The sequence below is a fragment of the Anoplolepis gracilipes genome, chromosome 4 (assembly GCF_047496725.1).
Source record: "Anoplolepis gracilipes chromosome 4, ASM4749672v1, whole genome shotgun sequence".
Classification (NCBI taxonomy): Eukaryota; Metazoa; Arthropoda; class Insecta; order Hymenoptera; family Formicidae; genus Anoplolepis; species Anoplolepis gracilipes.
Window position 1 is genome coordinate 15814254 of NC_132973.1, and position 23380 is coordinate 15837633.

At 45.7% G+C, this 23380-nt stretch overlaps 2 protein-coding genes across 2 annotated transcripts; both read left to right on the forward strand.

Moving 5' to 3' along the window:
• Positions 1 to 1664: 1664 nt before the first annotated feature.
• Positions 1665 to 8260, forward strand: LOC140664548 (uncharacterized). The gene is made up of 3 exons (XM_072889722.1): positions 1665 to 2643; positions 5718 to 7164; positions 8206 to 8260. The coding sequence occupies exons 1-3, from the start codon at positions 1665 to 1667 to the stop codon at positions 8258 to 8260; spliced, it is 2481 nt and encodes an 826-aa protein (XP_072745823.1).
• Positions 8261 to 15147: 6887 nt separating this feature from the next.
• LOC140665084 (uncharacterized) lies at positions 15148 to 16931 on the forward strand. The gene is made up of 2 exons (XM_072890800.1): positions 15148 to 16047; positions 16127 to 16931. The coding sequence occupies exons 1-2, from the start codon at positions 15947 to 15949 to the stop codon at positions 16692 to 16694; spliced, it is 669 nt and encodes a 222-aa protein (XP_072746901.1). The 5' UTR covers positions 15148 to 15946; the 3' UTR covers positions 16695 to 16931.
• The last annotated feature ends 6449 nt before the right edge of the window (positions 16932 to 23380 follow it).

Consider the following 23380-nt stretch of genomic DNA (forward strand, 5'->3'; position numbering starts at 1 on the left):
CATCGTTGAGTGGTACACACACAGTTTCCTTTATATACAATCTTTTACACATTTATTATTCGATTGGTCACTCAAATATACTTGCATTCATCCACTTGCAGCAGTAACTCAAATGTATATTCACATCCACGCAAATAATTAATCACTACTTCACATTTACATATACACGCAGCTATTTACACATTTACATACCCACACGAGTCTCGCACAGAATCGCTTGCATACATATATTTGTTCTTATTTACTCTAATCTATAATCTAGAATGTCACAGGACGCCCGCGTCGTCGTCATCGAGCATCCAGTGCCCGCCCGGGTGCATTGCCCGCGCTGCTGGATGACCGCTGACGGCGTCGCGAAGTCACGCGGCGAATTCAGCGACCCGCCGCATTTAATTAAGCACCAAAAGAAATATCATGCCGGGGACACCGTGACATACAAATGCTCCATGTGCGAATACATGGGGCAAGGGAGATATCCCCTCAAATCTGTTAAGATGCACTTTGAAAAAAGTCACGGTGTCCCCGCTGCGGCGGGTCGCGACGCGGATGGCGCACACACTAGTAATACTGCCGGCGGGCCATTTTCTTTGGGTGTGCGTCCAAGGGCGATGGGCGCTGCCCCGCCGTCGACGTCTGCCGCTGGAGCTCCGTCGCGAAGCCGAGCGTCATCTTCGCGGCAACCCAGGCTCACGTTCTCCGCATCGGCGCCGACACCTGCACAAACAACGACAGGAGTGAGTTCACGGGCAACACCACCAGCCACGACCACATCGGCGCCAACGAGGAGATCTCCCTCCTACGCGGCCGTCACTGCAGCGGGGCCGACGACAAACCCACCATCGTCGTCGGCCGCCGCAAACACCACGCGCACAACAACATTGACGGGAAGGACGGCCGCCGTTACGTGCACCGCGAGCGCCGCGCCACGCGCGGCCGCCGCCGGCACGATTAAGGCGCATCCGCAACCTCAAGGCGGATCTTCATCGCAGCGCGGCGCAACCAATAGGAAGCGTCCGTCTCCCGCGTCCAGAGAGGCGCGAATTCCGACTCCTACGTCATCGGGGGGAGGGCCGACGACCACCAGGAGGCCCTCCGTGACCCCGCCGACCACCACCAGCACGGCGGGGTCGTCCAGGAGTCGGAGATCGCAGAGCGTGCCTCTCGAGAAGAGCGGCGCTACCAGACCGACACGCGTGCCCCCCAGGAGGTCACCAGGAGCCGCCGCCGATTTTTCACCATCCTTCGGCGGCGGGGGGGGCACACGGAGGAGGACGCCCGAGAAAATACCGCCAACCACCATCCAGGCAGGACCCACGACGAGGAGCAGGACTCGGGCGTCCAGCGTGTCGGTCGAGAAGACCGCGCGGGAGACGAGGTCCCTGGCCAGGTCATCGGCCAGGGCGGCACCGCGGGCGCGTCCGGGTAGGACGACGTCTACCAGGAGGAACCCGGAGGCGCGGCCGGCGACGACCATCTCCGCCGGCACCGCGGTGCGGAATCTGAGCGCCGCGCTATCGACGTCGCGGAGCACAGGGAGGGCACTGGGGCCGGTGAGGACGTCGCCCCTGCAGCGCGGGACCCCGCCCTCCCAGAGGAGCCCCGCCGCATCGCCGACCATCTGCGTGTGCGGCGCGGTGTCTCCTCAACTTCCACCAGCATCGGAGATGCCCGCGACGTCGATGCCCGCCACGTTGTCGACCAACACGGTGACAACCACTACATGCGGGTCCCCCGTGATGTCCACGGGGTACACCGCGGGGAGAAGGAGCACGCCGCTCCGTCCCTCCCCCCTACCGACCATCCTGGAGGTGTCACCGTGTGAGGTCGACGTGCGGATGCGCCGGGACATGAGGACGCCGGACGAGGTGCACCGAGGAGCATCCCCAAGGACATCGGGGGAGGAGGGAGACCCAGAGGGATGGAGGACGAGCCTAGGAAGAAGAGCGAGGCGTCGGCGGAGCGACGACTCCGTGCAGAGTGTCAGCCCGGCGGCGGCGGGGCCGCGGCAGTCGCCCGTCTCGCCGATAACGCCGGCGAACATAAATGACTTTGAGAGAGTGATTCGACCGTGCTCGGTGGTGCTGGAGCGGACCAGTGTTCGGTCCGTTGCAAGCGTTCCAGCGGGGCTCGCCGCGATCGTCGCATCCCGGGGGATCAACGCGGGAGGAGCGCCGGGTCAACGGCGTATTGAAGACGGAGCAGCCGGACATCCGAGTGGGTTCGCGAGCGTCCGCGGTGTCATGGGCCGTCGGCGGGGAGCAACCGTAGCCGGCGGCGCGGGAGCGAGTGAGACGACACCGCCGAGTCGAGCCCTAAACGGGGGCGGGGAGCACCGCCGAGGTCCGCGGCGCGCTCCCGGCCCGACGGGTCAGCGGCCCGCTGACCTACCGACCCCTGCTGCTGCCGCGAGGCAGTACAGGCGGGCACGACTGGTCGTGCGGGACGTGCTGATGCGGCGGGCCGGAGACGTTGCCTCGCTCGCTGACCTCGAGGAATACGCGGCCTCGGTCGCTGACTTCCTCGGGGGAGGTGCGGCGGGTGTGGCCAACGGCGATGCTCCCGGCAGTAGTGTTATAGTGGGGATTCTAAGCCATGGGGCGCTGAGGGGAGTGCGGGGACGGGGGTATCTGAGAGGCGCGTGGGGTCTGTTAGGGAAAGGGGGGGGGGGGAAGGGTCCTACACACGTTCGAAAGTAGATGTTTATCTTTGCAGTTGATTTTATAGCCGGGGGGGGGGAGTATTTTAGAAGTCATAAAACTGTTTTTTTTTTCTAGTTTTATGATCATTTTATGACCATTAGAATATTATGAAAAAAGAGATTTTAAACGTCGACGTTCGGCAGCTTTGTACCCTTGCGGAAAATCTCCCATAAAACTGGAGCAAAATATCTTCCATAATTTTTAGGAAAAGAACTGCAACTGCAAGATGTTTATCTTTGTAGTTTATTTATAGTCGGGGGACATTTTAGAAACCATAAAAGTGTTTTTTTTCTTTTTTTTTTTCTAATTTTTTATAATCATTTTATGACCATTAGAATATTATGGAAAAAAGAGATTTTAAGCGCCGACGTTCGGCAGCTTTGTACCCTTGCGGAAAATCTCCCATAAAACTGGAGCAAAATATCTTCCATAATTTTTAGGGAAAGAACTGCAACGCATCAGCGCCATTATGGAAAAAAAAAAAAAAAAATTTGGCCGACGCTGTGACGAACATGTCGGAACGTTTTTATAGATGCAAAAGCGTTGACGTTCGGTAGGATGTGTTAAGACAGCATTAGGCGAAATATAAGAAGAATGAGAGCCCCGTCAAACCATAGTACAATTTGAAAGGGCATAGAGGAAACTGTGGAAAAACAAAAAAAAAATTTGAGTGGTTACTGTCAGGCATTAGAATTGTTAGTGACAGTGAATAGTGAATAAATGGAAAATATTAATTTCGAAGCGATAATAGACGAGTCGTCAGACGAAAAGCATGCGTTGTCGGACGATAGTAATTATATTAGTGATTGCAGTAATACCGATTTTGACGACAACGTAGTAGAAAATGAACAACTCCGTGCGCAAAATCAACGTAAGATTTGCGCCATACACTTTTATTATTCAACGGGTGGTGCTCTAGCTCTCTGTGCTTCGTGTATGGACACCTTTCGAGATGACATCGGATTAATATACGAAATACGGAGACATAAAGTTACATCGCCCGATGAAGTGGATATGCGATGGTGCAGTAGCTGTCAAATTTTATTACTATAATAATTTTATTTATATAATAATGTCGCGTAATATGTGTTATGTTTGCACACAAAAATAGAGAGAGAAAAAATGGAAAACGTGCAGCAGAAAGAACGCGACTTGTTGGAGCGTTCCCAACAAGTCACCACATTGGGTGAATATTTTGGATGGCTGCAGCATTGCGAGGAGTTTATCGAAGAGCTTGAAGAACGCAGCCGTGTCAAGCGTCCGCGACTCTCAATCGGAAATAGACAATCTTTGGTGACAAGAATTGCGCGACTCGAGGGTGCAAAAACTCGATTGCAGAGACAGTTTATACCCAGTGGTGGTGATTATAGTAGTGAAAATAACTCGGAGAGACTCATATGGCGAGAGATTGATACGGCGTTTGAGAGCCGCATCTTGACTGGTGCGGTTATAAATTATAATCACATCGAACCTCGTCAATTTTTGGAAGATGCGAGTGACATTGTGCTCGAGCACGTGCGAGACGTTATGCAAAAACATAACAGTGTGAAAGTGAATACAGTGTTTAACGGCGAGTTTGTGGCGGGCGATAAGCATGCCAATAAATCAATCAATACGAGAAACTGTGAACTCTTACATACATCCGATTTACGCGAGTGGTATGAGCGGCGAGTCGTCGAGCCTTGCATCGCTCGAAGAATTTCAGGAACGCGATAGCGGATGGGCATTATCGCGTATACTAAATTTGACTGTAAATATAAATAAATATAATCCTATGCGCGCCGGATGTTACGTGCAATTATCGCGAAAGATAATAATGAAACGAGCAGTGGTTAACGTGCAATCTAAAGACAATGCATGTTTTGCGTGGGCGGTAGTGGCTGCTCTGTATCCAGCTGAAAGATGCACACACCGACAATCATCGTACCCGCATTATACAACAGTACTAAATCTCCAAGATATTGAGTTTCCAGTCACTCTTAATCAAATTAAAAAATTTGAAATTTATAATGATATTTCAATCAACGTGTACAGTTTTGAAAACGAAAACATTGTCCCTATTCACCTTACGGAGCAAAAGAGAGACAAGCACATCAACTTGCTCTACGTGCAAGATGCGCAAGATATCGGACATTTTGCATGGATCAAGAATCTATCTAGACTTGTTAGTATGCAACTCAGCAAACACAAGACTAAAAAATATATCTGCGATCGGTATGTATATTTAATAAAACTGTCTAAAAATATTTAAAACAAGGATATAAAAATTTTAACTTTTATTTTACAGATGCATGCACTATTTTCACTCGGTCGAGAAATTGCAATCACATACAGTAGACTGTGGAAAGATGAACGACTGCGCTATCCGATTACCGAGCGATAAGGATAAGTGGCTCGCATTTACCAACTACAACAGGAAGGAGCGACTACCTTTCGTCGTGTACGCCGACCTGGAGTGCGTTTTGGTGAAAAAAGAAGAAGAAAATTTTTATCAACATCACCAAGTATTTAGTATGGCTTATTATGTACATTGCTCGTACGATAATTCGTTATCCGCGTATCATTCTCGTCGCGAAGCCAATTGCGTTGCATGGTTCACCGACGAACTTAAAAATTTAGCGCAACATGTAGAAAATATTTTAACAACCAATGTCCCCATGGTAAATTTAACGCAAAATGAATGGAAAGAATTTCGAAGTGCGACTCAGTGTCATATATGTGAGAAACCATTCGTAGAAGATGATACGCGCGTACGCGATCATTGTCATTTGACCGGGCGGTACAGAGGTCCCGCGCATTCAAATTGCAATCTAAATTACAAAGAATCTTTTTGCATTCCAATAGTATTTCACAATTTATCTGGTTATGATTCTCACTTTATAATCGAGGAAATAGCCACAGCGTTCGAAGGGAGAATCAATTTACTTCCGATAACAAAAGAAAAATATATTTCATTTACAAAACATGTTAAAGGTACGAAAAACAAACCGGGAAATCACATTAAATTACGTTTCATAGATTCATATAAATTTCTCACAACAAGTCTCGACAAATTGGCGTCTTTTCTGAACAAGGATAAACTCAAAATTTTACAATCGGAATATAAAAATTTATCCGCCGAAGATTTCAATTTATTAACAAGAAAAGGTGTCTTCCCGTACGAGTACATTGACTGCGTAGATAAATTGCAAGATGCGTGTTTACCATCACGAGAATCATTTTACAGTTCCTTGACAGGTAACACAGTATCTGAGAGCGATTACGCGCACGCTGAGATTGTGTGGAAGCGATTCTCCATTCGAACGCTAGGCGAATATAGCGATCTGTATTTAAAAATCGATGTTTTGTTATTAGCAGACATTTTTGAAAATTTCCGAGAGAGTTGTATCAAGAGTTATGGGCTCGACCCCGCGTATTACTATACTCTTCCCGGTTACACGTGGGACGCCATGTTAAAGTATACGAAAATTATATTTGAATTACTCACAGACATTGACATGGTTATGTTTATCGAACGAGGTATACGCGGTGGTCTGAGTCAATGTTCCAACAGGTACGCGCGTGCTAATAACAAGTACATGCAGTCGTATGACTTATCAAAACCATCAACGTACTTGATGTATTTCGATGTTAATAATTTATACGGATGGGCAATGTGTCAACCATTGCCCTACGCCGATTTTCAGTGGGTCGATAATGTTTCCAATTTTGATGTATCATCGATCGCGCTCGATTCGTCTACAGGCTACATCCTCGAAGTCGATCTCGAGTATCCGCAGCATCTTCACGATTCGCACACTGACCTACCGTTTTGTCCGACACACGACAAACCACCCGGCAAGCGCGAGGGCAAGCTTCTCGCAACCGTATACGATAAGAAGCGTTACGTGATACACTACCGCAACCTGCAGCAATGTTCACGTCACGGTCTTCGTGTTACAAAAATTCATCGTATATTACAATTCACTCAATCTCCGTGGCTCCGTACTTATATAGAACTCAACACAAAATTTAGAACACTAGCAAAAAATGATTTTGAAAAAAATTTGTACAAACTAATGAATAATGCAGTGTTTGGCAAAACGATGGAAAATGTGCGCAATCGCGTAGATGTTAAACTTTTAACAAAATGGGACGGAAGGTACGGCGCAGAGACATTGATTGCAAAACCAAATTTTCATAGCAGAAGCATTTTTTCGGAAAATCTAATCGCTGTAGAATTACGTAAACTCGAGGTGAAATTCTACAAACCAATTTACGTAGGTATGTGTATTCTCGATATATCCAAGACATGTTTGTACGAATTTCACCACGATTATATGGTACCAATGTATCGGGAGAGATGCAAAGTCATGTACACTGATACGGATAGTCTTATATATCACATTGAGTGCGACGATGTGTACGAGAATATGAAATGCGACATCAGCAGATTTGATACGAGCGACTATGCGACAGACAATGCGTGCGGTATACCGCTCGTGAATAAAAAGGTACCGGGTCTAATGAAGGATGAAAACAACGGTACCATAATGACTGAATTTGTCGGGCTTAGAGCAAAAATGTATGCGTTGCGCGTGGATGGTAAGAAGGATACGAAAAAGGTAAAAGGCGTCAAGAGTAACGTTGTTGCGAGAACGATAACGTTTGACGATTACACGCGGTGTTTGAACGAAGAGATTGAAATAACGCGTAGTCAATCGTGTATAAGATCAAAATTACACAAGGTATACACCATTCGCGAAACAAAAATTGCTCTAAGTCCGTACGACGACAAGCGGTATATCGTACCTACAACTATTGATACGTTACCGTGGGGACATTATAAGATATCTTTATAAAATATAATGTGTGTGATTTTTTTTTTCTTGTATGTATATTTCATATTTTATATATTGTAATGACTATTAGAAAGGATGTATTAATAAAGATTTTGTATATTTCCAATATTTCATATATTTTTTATATTGAATACATTGTATTTCTTATAAAATTAAATTACATGATCCTTATGTACCCAAGAATTGTGCGAGCTATCAAATCCCAACCATTTCACGTAAACCTCGTCACCCCTCCTGCGCAGTACTTTCTCCACGAGATACACATCTGGATAATTCGCGCGATGTAACTCGTGCTCGTAAAATGCTCCAGCGATAGATTTTTTGCGATAATCCTCGAGTAGATATGTTACGGGATTAGTATGTTGCACTTTAACAATCTTAAACACCTCGGTTGTCCAATTTGGTGTGTAACCCTTTTCGAAAAGTTTTTTGTATTTGCTAACGCGTACCAGGTCACCTACTTTAAACTTTGCAGGAGCAGCAATTTTTATACTGTTGTATACAGTATTTAAAAGTCTATCAGCGATCGTGGGAGTAACATCGATAGGTCTCATATTGATAGTGCGATGTTTTCGCGCGTTATATTCTGCAACGAGTCGGGATAGCGCGTCGATCCACTTGTAAGTTCCGTTCAGCGTAAACATCTTCCACATGTCGTTCTTCAGCGTGCGATTGAATCACTCGACGACAGACGCCTTCAATACCGAATATGTGGAATAGTGATTAATGTTATGTTTCCGTATAAGCCGTTGCACATCGGTATTGTAAAATTCCTTCCCGTTATCAGTTTGTATGTTTTTCGGGCATCTCTTGCTATCTCGAATTATTTTGGCGATTGCATCAGCCGTCTCCCTTCCACCTTTACTCTTGAGTGGTGCAGCCCATGCATACTTGCTCAACACATCGATGACGGTGAGTATGTAGTGGTAACCTTTGTTGAAACGAGAATACGGACGCATCTCGACGATGTTGGCTTGCCACAGATCATCGTATCCCCGCACTATGACGTGTCTTCGGGGAAAATTTTTTCTCGCTGGCGCATGCAGTTCGTTCACCAACTGTCGTCTCTCCAAACTATGTTGATTCTTTGCTTTGTCAGTTTTTCTCGATGTCCGTTTGTTGTTCGCATTTTTTTCACTCATTTTCGTTTATCGTCTTTAATAGCCGTTCTTGACCTGTTCTTGACCTGTTCTGACCTGTTCTGACCTGTTCTTGACCTGTTCTTGACCTGTTCTTGACCTGTTCTGACCTGTTCTTGACCTGTTCTGACCTGTTCTTGACCTGTTCTGACCTGTTCTTGACCTGTTCATCGCCGTCCTTCACCCATTCGAAAATCGTTCTTGACCCGTTCGCAGCCTTTTTCACAGTCGTTTTTGACTCGTTCGTAGCCGCTTCTGACCCGTTCGTAGCCTCGTTCACAGACGTCTTTTGACCGATCGTAGGAGTTCTTGAGTTGTTTGTAACCTTGAGTGTAGCCGTTAAGAACGTGTTCGTAGCCTCGTTCGCAGCCCTGCTTGAGATGCTGATAGCCTCGTTCGAAGCTGTTGCAGCTGCTGCTAGGTCGTTCACTGCCACTGCCACTGCCACTCATTGTAGTTTAGATAGCAGTTCGATAATTCTTCGTAGCTGTTCGATAATTGTTCGCAGCCGTTCTATAATCCTTCGTAGCTGTTCGATAACCGTTTGATAGCCGCTCCTAACCCGTTCACTGATGCTCATTTAGATTGATAGCTGTTTCTGAGTTAGCGTTAGCCGGGCGTTGAAGTTCGTTTAGCACAATCTGTATTGCTCGCACGTCCTTCTCAAGCGAAATCAGCTTCTCGTCTGATTCTTTCTGTTGATTCATTAATCTTTTAACGCAGGACTCCACGTACAGTTTGTTGACGGCATCGGTGTCAGCCTCTGGTTGCGCTACACGGCGAATCTTACGTGACCTTGCATCGAAGTCTGTAACGACGCGACACAAAGCGTTTTCGTGCACATAACTTTTTACCAATCTATCCCAAGAACCGTTTGTGCCGGTTGCATCATTTCTTGGATCGAATAATCCAAATTTGTTGATAGGCATTTTTTCTGATGCTTCGTAAAGTGTCACGCAACGCTGATCGACTGATTAGTTTTGTCGAGACACCATTTAATTTATAATAATTCCTGCTTCACGAAGTTCCTCGATGATCGACTGGATCTCGTTGTCGTGAGCGTTGTGACCAGCTTGGCGCGAAGCGTTGAGCAATCGTAGCCGATCCACTAGTTCGTTGGGATTGTCCCAGTACACGTAATCAATCATATTGTTGGTTAGCGTCATAGCGCGAGGCATAGATATCTCCCCTCCAGATTTTGTATTTTTCGATTCGAGCGACATCAACGGTGCAATTATATGTTTGTACTTGTACCCCCTGTTACCCTTCAAATGGCCCTGCGCATCATAATCGCGTCTATGCGCGTTCGTCACCAATAATATGCTCTTGTATTTTTCCAAATCGTCCCCCCTCGTGTAAAGTTCGTCATCGGGAATTCTCTTGAAGATCAACTCGTACAATCCTGGCGTTCCAATGTACCGCACGTCGTCTATGATAATAGAGTCATCTTTGTTGATGTTGAATTGTTTGTTGCCGAGTCGCAGTTCATTCTTTCTGTCAAAATAGACTCCATACACATGATCAATCTCGTGATTTTTGTCGCCACTAAACAAAGCGCCTATGTACTTTTGCCCAAGTGGCCCAAAGTACTCCCGCAACGTTTCTTGAACTTCCGGCGTTTGTAACTTGTTTCGAACAAACGATGATTCGAGCATGTTGCCCGAGGTTTCGAAAACATCTTCGTTTACGCTTGTTGGTGCGGTTAACGGCGTAGAGGCTATCGACGGTTCATACAGTAAAACGTCCGATCGTTTCCTTTTTTTCGGTGTCGCATCTTCCTCTTTCTCTTTCTCTACCTCCTCATCTTTAGCTTCTTCCTTCTCATCCTCCTTGTATCGCTTGATTTTAATCTTTGCGCTACTCTCCGACTTATTTTTCACCGCGAACGAGTTGTCGACAATCTTTTGCAGCGGCTCGATAATAGGTTTAAAATGGGTCTTGACCGCGATATCGTCATCGATGTTACCGGTCTTCAAAGCGCGATGTTTCTTGCGGATCGATTCGCTCGTTTTCGCAATCTCCTTCGCCATCTTTTCACGCTCGCGAATATTATCGCTCCCAGCCATATCGATAGAGAGTGTTGAACGCTCGCGTTTCACCCCTCACGACAGAATGTAGGCAACGACTAATCATTTTGTGGTATCGCAAACACGTTAAATCCGTTTCTGTATCGCCCGTTTGTAAGCAAGCTATCCTTGTCTATCACGAGAAATCCATACTTTTGCTGCCAACAAGTACGACATAACTCACTGAAATCCTCGTATGACATGTCGGTATTCACGTGATCGTTGTACACGTGTTTCAAGTTGGTGCCATCCTGTTTAAACAAGATTAGCAGGTTCGCATTGTCGCGTAAAAGATGTTTCGGTATTCTCGCGTATGTCTGGCAGAGATAGAAGCAGTCGACGTTCGAGTGGCGTCCCATTGAGAAATATTCTCTTATCGTATTTTGTTTGTCGCACGCCACGTCATCGAAAACGAAAATCGAGTTTGGACGTGCTTCGCTCGGTGGAATGACGTCACTGTTATTGGAGAATGTAAAATAGCCGATTTCATCGATCGACGTTAACAAATTCTCCAAATATTGATATTTTGGCTGTTGCAGTGACTTTGAATACACGTACACATTTTCAAAGCGGACGCCGTGCGGGCTTTCTATCAAACTAATCAACACGTTAGTTTTACCGCAATTCGAGGGGCCGCAAACGATTGCGCGTATAGTATTCGGCAGCATCGTACCGTGTCTACGCATCTCCGCATTGTCACCCATCGAGCGTAATCTGACGTCGTAATTTGTCACGCGTATCGCGAAAGGTTGTCGCACGAATTTCATTTTCCCACTTCCGATTCGGATCGCACGCCTGTCTATTTATAGCTGTGCGGAACTACAAAGTGTTCAGTAACGAAAAAATGTTTGTCCTGCTATCAAGTCCTTACGATATTCTCGATTTGAGTGCCGAACAGCTACAGTTTGTATCTAAAGCAGTTTTATTGCGAATGTGTGGCAATCACGTCCACTACGTGTGGGACAAACTTCCGGAATACATAAAGGCGGATTCGGAGGTTCAGACCTATCGTCGCTGTTTCGAACATTACAATCAACCGTGGCAACAAACGCACATTGACGGTCCAGCGCCAATGATAAAAGATTGTCGTAAATGTCAACACAAATAAGCAGAGGTCTATTAAATCGTGCAATAAACGCGCTTCCTATCGAATTACATATTCCTGGATACCAGTTTTGCGGTCCGGGCACGCGGCTAGAAGAACGATTGGCTAGAGGTGATCGAGGTATCAACCCATTGGACGCAGCGTGTCGTGAACACGATATAGCGTACTTTCGGAGTAACGATCTTGCCGAAAGGCACGCGGCGGATAGGATACTCGCCAAAAAGGCGCAAACTCGCATCACTGCGAAAGATTCGTCTCTCGGTGAGAGAGCCGCAGCCACAGCTGTCTGGACAGCGATGAAAACCAAAACGAAGTTCGGTATGGGTCTAAAGACGAAAACGAAGAAAAAGATGGTGAAAAAACGAATACTTTCGGTAGCGAAACGCGGGGGTGTATTACCGATTCTACCATTGTTGGGCGCTCTCGGATCTCTGATTGGTGGAGCGGCTGGTGTAGCAAAGATGGTGAACGATGGAAAAGCTACACAACATCAGTTTCAAGAAATGCTACGTCACAATCGTGCCATGGAAGGTCGCGGATTGTATCTCGCACCATACAAATACGGACGAGGAGTCTCAATGAAAAAGAAGAAAAAAAAAAAAACGTCAAAGAGACGCTAAAAATGCCAGAGGGCGTAACTACCAACGTACAATTGCTGCAACTAGCAAAACGTATGCACATTCCATATTTTAGAGGTGTTTTTATGCGTAACTCATTACCGATCGGTGGTATATATCGAAACAAGAGCGGGATCATAAATTTGGATAACGCTAAAGGCTCGGGTACTCACTGGGTAGCGTATGCAAAGAGGGGGAATTGTGCTATATATTTTGATAGTTTTGGCAATCTTCGACCGCCGAATAAATTGGTGCGATATTTAAATGTGACAAAAATAGAATATAATCACACATCCTATCAAACTTATAATCAAAGCATCTGTGGACAATTGTGCTTGCAGTTTCTCCGAACGGTCGATGCACGCGAATTTAAAGACATACATTGTGCTATTTAACTTAGTATTCGTTAAACAGTTTGGCCAACATGTCTATGACATTCACGCTGACTGGAAAGAGCAGCGTTCTCGCGGCAAACTACTTTCCTAACGTAGATTTAAGCGACGGTGAATACGAGCTTGGTCTAGCGGATTTTGAAAGTTATCACACGATATCGAACGTGAATTCCTCGAATAATAAATTTTACTTTGGCAAAGACGATGCGGAAATTACGATTCCCGAGGGATCGTACGAGCTGCAAGCGATAAATGAATTTTTGAAACATACAATTTTACGAAAACGTTCGCAACACACAGTTCGTGATGGTGATAAAAAACACACTGACGACGACGATAACTTTGAGCCTGGAGAATGGCCTATAGTGCTCCGCGCTAATTACAATACGATGAGGAGCGAGATCAAATGCGCCTACAGATTAAATTTTAGCAAGCCTAACAATATTGGATCGCTGCTAGAATTCTCGAACCGTATACTGCAGCCGCGAAAATGGTACGAGTCGGACGTGCCGATTAACATTATCAACGTGAACATTATCCGCGTCGAATGTAATGTGACCGCGGGTGCGTACAACAACGGCAAACTCGTTCATACGATACACGAATTTTCACCGAGGGTACCACCAGGATATAAGATATCGGAAACACCGGCGCACATCATTTACCTACCGATCATCGTGCGGTGCATTACGGATTTAACGTTACGCGTTGTCGACCAGGAAGGACGATTACTCGATTTTCGAGGAGAAGAGATCACCATTAGATTGCATGTACGGCGGCGGCGGTAAAATTAGCGTGTGATGCTCGTGTTGAACGGATCGAAAGACGTGAGAGACAATACAATCTTTACGACGTCAGCGACAACAACATCGACATTTGCTAATATCCAATCATCCGGCACTAAGAAAAAGAAATTGAACGCATCAAACGTTGCGTTTTTACAATCTTTGGGATTCGTGGTGCGAAACATTTAAACGATGACTGACATTCTCGACATCGCGGATGAGCCAATCTTTGACGATCGCATCGTCAAGATTGAGACTCACTCCTATAACCCATTCGCCAACACAACGTTCGGATACAGTGGTGAGATAAGAATACCCATACAACAACAGGATCTGTATACATTGCCGTACGAGAGTTTCTTATACATCGAGGGAGAATTAAAGATAAAGAAGCCAGCTGGAGGATTCAATGTAGTACTGCAAAATAATTGCGTTGCATTCATGTTTGACGAGATTCGATATGAACTCGATGGTGTGGAGATTGATCGAAATAGAAACGTGGGAATAACAAGTATGCTCAAAAACTATGTAACAATATCATCCGATAGAAGCGTGATTATGAGAAATGCTGGCTGGAGTGAGCCAACTATTGTGGATGGACACTTTAATTTTTGCGTACCGCTCTACATGTTATTGGGATTTTGCGAGGATTACAGACGCATAGTAACGCTCGTCACGAATTGATCTTAATACGATCGCGCAATGACAACAATTGTCTGCTTGGAGCTTCGACGCTGGAGCCTGTGATCAACATATTCAAGATACAATGGCGAATGCCACATGTGTTGTTGAGTGAAATTAAAAAGCTGTCTATGCTGCGCGCTCTGGAAAGCGGACGCTACCTCAGCATGGGTTTTCGCTCGTGGGATCTGTACGAGTTTCCGCTGTTGCAGCGTACAACCAAACATTCGTGGGCCATTAAGACCGCGACTCAGCTGGAGAAACCACGATACGTTATCTTTGCTCTGCAGACAGGCCGGAAGAATGTTATGTCCGAAGATGCGAGTAAATTCGACGACTGTAAATTAACAAACGTGAAACTCTATCTGAACTCGGAATGTTATCCGTACGATGACATGAATCTGGATTTCGATAAAAACAGATGGTCGATTCTGTACGACACGTACGCGCGTTTCTGCAAAAACTATTACGGATACGAGTACCTCGAACCAGTCTCACTGTCTCACTGTTTCTACAGTACGGTCCGTTTGTGATCATCGATTGTTCTCGACAAAACGAATCGGTCAAGAGTGCAACCGTGGATGTGCGATTGGAATTTAAGTGTAAGGAGAATGTGGCTAATAATACGACTGCGTACTGTCTCATCATACACGATCGCGTAATCCAGTACAACCCGTTGACCAACGTTGTGCGCAAAATTACCTAAGTGTTTGCGACAATAATTTAGAGAGAGGGAAAGCTGGATATAAATCCGAGTGTTACGAGATGGTTGTCATTCTTCTTAACTGACGAAAAGAGATCTCACCATGTCTGTACCAACGTTTGTCGATCTGCAAGGATTTGTCGTTTCGAATAAATTCATCGCAAAGGAGGTGGCGGTGCTGAGAAGAGGAACTGTTCTCGCACACTACATTTTTCGGAGTCCTATACCATGGCATCTCCTTACAAAATCCGAAAAGTGTCAAGCTTCATGGTTGATGGCGAATCATCATGGACTACAATGGGAGGATGGAATCGTTGCGTACAGCATGGCGAAACGATTGATTACAACAGCTGTAGTTGAAGAAGAAGATGATAAAATGTAGTGTATCGTATACGTTAAAGGATGCCAGAAACGAGAATGGCTTGCTAATATGCTCGGCGACGATGCGAGAGAAAATTTAATCATTGAGACCTTGGATGCTGATTACGACGATATCGAATCTCTAAATAATCTAGATGTTAAAAATACTATACGATGTGAAAAACATGTTAAGAATTGCGCATTACAAAATGTATTCAAAATATTTAACTGGTGGTCGCAACGCCAGAAAGAATTGCAAGATTTGGAAAAATAAAATATTTAAACACTAATATGTTTTATTTCTTATTCCCCCTCCTCATTCCCTCCCTCCCTCCCTCCCTCCCTCACGAGTCATTTAAGAATTCTTTTTATCCGAGTATCGTCTCTCTCTCCCTTCTAAAAATTTCAGAGCACTAAAGTATTCTAGAATCTCCCACCACATTTACCACTAATTTCTCACTACTTTGAAAAACGGGATGTCACGTATATTTGATTCTTCATACGGTCAGTGTTGCGTTAACCGTTCGTGAAAGTGGTCCACTTTTGAAATCTGGAAATATGTACTACGTCGAAAGAAGCAGTGGCGGCCCCAGCAGAAGCGTGAATAATTACGTACCGAATCGTTATGAAACTCCATTGTTTGAGAACAAATGTGACAAGTAAGTTTTTGTTTAACTTCTTTCTATTTTTTCACAAATTGTTTTTAAACTAATTTTTTTTTATTTTATTTTTCTACAGCATTTCGTTGAAGCGTCGTGCGATTCGTATACTAAGTAGACGATACGCATTGACAACCACGGAATTCAAATTCCTTGAAATTGGTATCAACGTGGGTACACCGAGTTACGTGGAAATTGTCATAGGAGATCATCAAGGAAAGGAACTGGTATTATCTCTCGAAACGTGGAAGGGACTCTACGAGCAACGTCGCAATATTCACGATTTACTGCGAAAGGACTCTAAAGATACCTATAATTTTATAAGCGTTGGACCGCTAACAGTGCGAGTTCATACGATTAACGATACTAAACTTATAAGTCTCGAATCTTTAAACGTACGCATGATGATGATTGAACCGACGTTACACCGTATATTTAATCTCGATCAATGCATCGATGTAACCTTTGATCGATTGGTTAGAATCACCGAGACAGTCGATACTAAGTTTACACAATTCTCCAATATCGCGTCCACTATAACGGATAATAAAAAAGTGTCAAATGTAATATGCGCCAGCGACGCCTTCAATAAACATCAACTCGTCGATTGCGAACTGGTGGCTTTAGTTTTTAGTCACAATATGTAATAAAAAAAAAAAATATATATATATAAAAGAGAAGAATAAAGTTTTTTTAAATTTAAATCATGATATAATTTACTCGCACGCATTTCCCATCCGTGCTTCCTCCCACCCGTAAACAGTCCCAGTTCTCATATGTAGCTCGTTGCGGGGAATGACGTCATGCTGGGAAGGGAGATGCGAAGCTAGGGAGAGTAAGCGCTAGGAAAGAAAGAAATAGCGCGAGGCGAAGGAGAGCGAGAGAGTAAACGCTAGGAAAGAAAGAGATAGCGCGAGGCGAAGGAGAGCGAGAGAGTAAACGCTAGGAAAGAAAGAGATAGCGCGAGGTGAAGGAAAGCGAGAGAGTAAACAGTAATTATTTTTCTTTTTTCTTTTTATAATTTTTTTTCTTTTTTCTTTTTATTATTTTTTTTCCTTTTTATAATTTTTTTTCTTTTTTTTTTTATTATTTTTTTTTCCTTTTTATTATTTTTTTCTTCCTTTTTATTATTTTTTTTTCTTTTTTTTCTTTTTATATTAAAATATTAAGTTATTATATCTAATTATATCTAGTATATGAAGGAAGAAGGATGGGATAGATGAAGGAAGCGCAAGCAAGCAATTATATGTGTTTTAACATAATTTTTTTTATTTAAAAAGTGTGTGTGTTTATTTACAAAAATCTGTGTGTGTGTGTGTGTGTGTGAATTTAAAAATAAAAATAAAAAGAAAAAGATATAAAAAAAAAAAAAAAAAAATATATAAGAGATTGCACGCCGATGGTCGAGCGGTACGGCACGACGGCGACTGCTGCTGCGAGGCGCTGGAGGGGATGACCGGGCGGTCGTGGTGGCGTCCAGGTAGGGCTCCTGCATAACAGAAAAAAAAAAAAAAAAATTTATTAATATTTTCATAATTTGAAAAAGAATACTTACACATCAAGGATTACTTACAATTACTGATTAGAATCAGTATCAGAATCTGGATCATTGTCGATAACATGTTGTAGATACAACATGTTATCCATATGTTGACGGATTTCCCGATGGATTTCTTGTAACTGCTCAGGACATGCTTGCCGATTTCCGCCTGGTAAACAGCAATTCTCGCAAGGCTTTCCCCTTAGTCTGTTGTTTTCATTCGTCCATATATAACTTTGTAGTTTAAAGATCACTGTTGAGGAATTTTTTATGTCAAGTTCGCGATTTCGTTGAAACTCCACCACCGCATTCAATAGTTTTTTGGTCACCATTTTTCACAGCACTTAATCCTAAGCAAATGTCTACAAAAGTTTATTGCTGCGCACAAAAACGGCACACACTACATGCTATTACTTGGCACAGTGAGTGTCCACAATTATTACACGAGTTCCAACCGTGATAAATATATTGTCCTGTTTCATGTTTATACACAATTTTACCTTGTGTATATGAATCTTGAACTTCGATGAAACATCCCGAACAAAATTTTTCACTATTTTCCTCGTCGTTGTCATACTTTTTTACTTCGTAATAAAATATGATGTTACACATTTCCTGCCGTTCAGTTATAATTCGTAAATCTTCACGCACTAACGGCACTACTTGTTCATTTAAATAGTCTTCCGGATCACTCTCATAATCAGAGTCATTCACTATTTCCACTTCTTCATCGCTGTCGTCGATGATAACCACATCTTCATTGTCTTCATTGTCTTCGATGACAATCACATCTTCTATATTCATTTTAGCACTAAATCGAAAGACACTCGACGACTGTTGAATACGTTTTAACGCGGAGACAGATTCTCAAATTCGAGCAGCCGAATGTTGGCGCTGGTGCGTTGCATTCTTTCCTTAAAAATTATGGAAGATATTTTGCTCCAGTTTTATGGGAGATTTTCCGCAAGGGTACAAAGCTGCCGAACGTCGGCGCTTAAAATCTCTTTTTCCATAATATTCTAATGGTCATAAAATGATTATAAAAAATTAGAAAAAAAAAAGAAAAAAAACACTTTTATGGTTTCTAAAATGTCCCCCGACTATAAATAAACTATAAAGATAAACATCTTGCAGTTGCAGTTCTTTCCCTAAAAATTATGGAAGATATTTTGCTCCAGTTTTATGGGAGATTTTCCGCAAGGGTACAAAGCTGCCGAACGTCGGCGCTTAAAATCTCTTTTTTCATAATATTCTAATGGTCATAAAATGATCATAAAACTAGAAAAAAAAAAACAGTTTTATGACTTCTAAAATACCCCCCCCCCCGGCTATAAAATCAACTGCAAAGATAAACATCTACTTTCGAACGTGTGTAGGACCCTTCCCCCCCCTTTCCCTAACAGACCCCTCGCGCCTCTCAGATACCCCCGTCCCCGCACTCCCCTCAGCGCCCCATGGCTTAGAATCCCCACTATAACACTACTCCCGGCGCCCGTGACCGTCCGGTTCGGTCGCGTGAGGCGCGAGGGCGGCGGGGCGAGGGGGCCGCCCCAGCAAGAGACGACGCCAGAAATCAAAGGGGGCCGACACCGGCCGGTCCCTCGCAGTCGGGAGAAGGACGCGGAGACTGGGTGCGCGAAGCGACCCGTCTACAGGCGCTGTACCGGGTGAACCGACGTCGTGCGGTCCGAGAGGTGCTGCAGGGGCCCGCAGAATTCTGCCAAGTGCCGAAGGAGCGGGTCCAGGCGTACTTCGAGGACCTATATCGCGGAGGGGAACCTATGGGCAGTGTCGACGACGAAGTCGTGGAGCGCGCTGACCCCTTGGCCGTTGAGGAGGCCGCGCGCCTGCTCGATCCGTTCGCGGAGCGAGTAGTTGACCGTCGGCTCCGGCGTATGAACAACTCTGCGCCGGGTCCCGACGGTATCAGCTATAAGGACCTCCGCGAATCGGATCCGGGCGCGCGACTCCTCACCGCTCTATTTAACATCTGCCAGCGGCTCGAGGCAGTTCCCGCGTCCTGGAAGACCTCCAACACAGTGTTGGTGTACAAAAAGGGCGACCGGGAGATGTTAGAGAACTGGCGTCCTCTCGCGCTGGGTGATACGGTCCCCAAACTTTACGCCGCGCTCGTCGCTGATCGTCTGACCGACTGGGCGGTCAGTAACAACAAACTTAACCGGGCGCAGAAGGGATTCCTGAGGGACGAGGGGTGCTACGAGCATAACTTCGTCCTGCAGGAAATCCTGACTGATGCCCGGCGGACTCGGCGGCAGGCGGTCGTCGCATGGCTGGATCTTTCCAACGCGTTTGGCTCGATCCCGCATGCGACGATCCGCCGCGCGCTCATTCGCTCCGGCGTGCCGGGGGGCCTCGTCAATATATGGAACTCCATGTATGACGGGTGCTCCACGCGGGTGCGAACTGCCGAGGGCTACACCGCGCCTGTCCCGATTCGCTCGGGTGTGCGACAGGGGTGTCCGCTTAGCCCGGTAGTATTTGACCTCGCTATCGACTCGGTACTGCGCGCAGTCACTGATGTCGATGCGGGGTTCGATCTACTGGGCTATCGCTTTAACACCTTCGCGTACGCGGACGACATAGCCCTTGTCGCTGAAACGCCCGAGGGAATGCGGCGGCTTCTCGCCGTCGCGGAGCTCGAAGCATCGTCGGTGGGGTTGCGGTTCAACCCTGCGAAATGCGCCACCCTGCACATCGGTGCAGGAGTGGTCGGCAGGGTCTTACCGACGACCTTCGAGATCCAGGGACAGCCCGTTCGTCACCTGGCGGACGGCGAGCCTTATTTTCATCTCGGAGTCCCGACCGGCTTCTCGGTCGACCAGACTCCATATGTCACCATCGGAGGCCTCCTGGAGGATCTTCGGGCGGTTGACCGCGCTCTCCTCGCCCCGTGGCAGAAGATAGAGACACTGGCTACCAACATCTTGCCACGCGTCGACTTTCTGCTGCGGGGAGCCGCAGTGGAGAAACGCCCCCTCAAAACCGTAGACTTGGAGATCCGGCGGGTTGCTAAGGCCTGGCTCAACCTCCCGCAGAGGGCCAGCGCGGAGGTGGTCTACCTCCCTCTCAAACGGGGGGGTTGTGGGCTACTTCCGATGTCTGACCTCGCGGACGTCCTGTCCGTCGCGCACGCCTTCCGTATGCTTACGGCTGGCGACGAGACGGTCAGGGGGCTCGCGTGGGCGTCTCTGCGGGGAGTTGTGGCCAGGCGTATTGGGGGCCCGCCATCGGGCGAAGATTCAGCTGCCTTCCTCTCGGGTTCGCTTGAGGGGAGGCTTCGCGACGGAGGGGAGCGCTCCCTGTGGTCGAGGGCGCGGAACGCCGCCCGGAGGCAGTCCGAAAGGTCGTCTCTTCGGTGGCGATGGAGCGGGCCGACCGAGGAGTTGGTCGTGGAGTGCAGGGGTACGCCCATAGGGGACACGGTAAAAGTCCCACCTGGTGCTCGTGCCCAGGTGGTGATCCGTCTGCGCTCAGCGGTGGCGGCATTTTACGCGTCAACGCTTTTGGTTAAACCGGACCAGGGGAAGGTGTTCGAGGTGTCGTCGCGGGCTGGGGTGAGCAATCACTTCGTCCGCGGCGGCAGCTTCACCCGCTTCGCCGACTGGCGCTTTATCCACCGCGCGCGCCTGGACGTCCTCCCCCTAAACGGCGCTCGTCGCTGGGGGGAGGCGGACCGAAGATGTCGGCGATGCGGGTTGGCGGCCGAGACCCTTCCCCACGTTATCAACCACTGTGGGGTCCATTCTGCCGCCATTCAGCTGAGGCACGACGCCGTGCTGCACAGGCTCCGAAAGGCTTGCCGTATGCCCGGTGAAAAACGGGTAAACCAGCGGGTCGGGGGGGTCGACGGGGAACTTGGGGAGCTACGACCTGATCTCGTGATCAGGCACGAGCCCTCCAAGTGTGTCGTCATTTGCGACGTCACGGTGCCCTTCGAAAACCGCTGGAGGTCGTTTGAGGAGGCCAGGGCGAGGAAAATTGCCAAGTTCTCGCCCTTGGCGGAGGCGCTCCAGCGCGAAGGGTACCGTGTCGTCGTGACGGCCTTCGTCGTCGGCTCCCTCGGCTCGTGGGATCCGGCCAACGAGGCGGTGCTGCGGACGTTGCATATTGGCAGTGCGTACGCCTCTATGCTGCGCCGCCTCGTTGTCTCGGATACCATTCGCTGGTCGCGGGACGTTTACGTGGAACACGTGTCTGGCGTGCGCCAGTACGCCGCTCCTTCCCGTCCCTCCGGTGATGGGGTGCTCGCGACACCTAACCCGAGCGGTTCGCCGGCGTTGGCCCGCCGGCAGGAACGGCGGTCTTGCATAGCTCATTTATTTATATTATATATATTTGCTTGCACATTTATTTATTTATTCATGTATTTATTTATTTATTTATGTATTTATTTTCTGCGTGCGTATTTGTATACAGAGAGTGAATGTCGCGTAAATTATTGCGTATTTGTCCTGTCTACAATTATGTTAACTTTTATATTCTTACTTTCTTTTATTTTCATTCTTACCTGCGATGGTGCATGTTGTGTGGGCCTATATGTTCCAAGTGTGATTGCCGCGATCCATAATATTGTATTTTAAGCGAGTGTGAGTGTGTCATAAGTGACTAATTTGTGTTTTTAATAATTTTTTAAACCGCGTGCGCACTCCCAGGCCATTTTATCTATTGACTTGCTACTGTGGTAGGCCCGGGAGTGAAATGCTGTGATCTATGTTATATGAATTGCCCCGGCCTGTGAACCGGAGCAATATTAATATAATATTCATATATACTCGCGCTCAGCTCCGTAAAGTTAGCCGAACCACTTTGATTTTTTTAAATTAAAATTAACTAATCGTTTGGAAATTGTGTGGAGATGATCGAAAGTCTAATTAAAATGTTTGGAGGTTCATCGTTTTTTTTTTAATTAAATAATTAAAATTTCGATGTAAAGTTTGCCGAACATTTTTATTTTTCCTTCAATCGAGTTAAATAAGAGTTTATTCGATGCAGAATCGTTAGGTGGTCACGAATAAATTCTTTACAACGTTTGGAGGTTATATAGTTTATCCGAAAAATGATAAAAATCATGTGCGGTAAAATTCAAAATTCTTTTAAGGCTGATTCACACTTTGGCAGAAAAACAGAGAACAGACAGCAAAAGCCAATAAAAACTCGCGTTGGCAATTGGTTGTTGAGTAAAGAATTTCTAATGTTTTTATATGATAATATGATTGCGATCCAGGAGACACGTCAGATGTTTCAAAACATTTGATTGATCAATCAAAATAAATTGAGTAAAGATTTCTTTAGCCTGATTGGTTAATGCAGTATTTTTTAAAGCATCTGTAGCAATTTTTCGACTATGGCTTATGTCATGCACACACTCTTGCATAACGCATAATGGATCATCTACAATGGCCGTAGAACGTAAAGTCGCAAGCAAATTGACCAATGACAGTCAAGCATTTTCGAAAATGACCATTTTCGAATATTCGGCATATATTTATTATTAAATGCGCATATATTTCCTCATATAGTTAAAATGCATAAAATTATCGTAGTATAAATAAAATACTCTTACAGAGAAATATTTTTATTTAAATAATTAAAAAATAAAATAAATAAAGAAATAAAACATAAATGTTTTTATTTATTTTTTACATTGCGCCGGTTGATATAAATCATTAAAACATGAAAAATATTCCTCTGTAAAAATATTTTATTTATATTACGATCATTTTATGTATTTTAAATATATGAGGAGATATATGCGCATTTAATAATAAATAT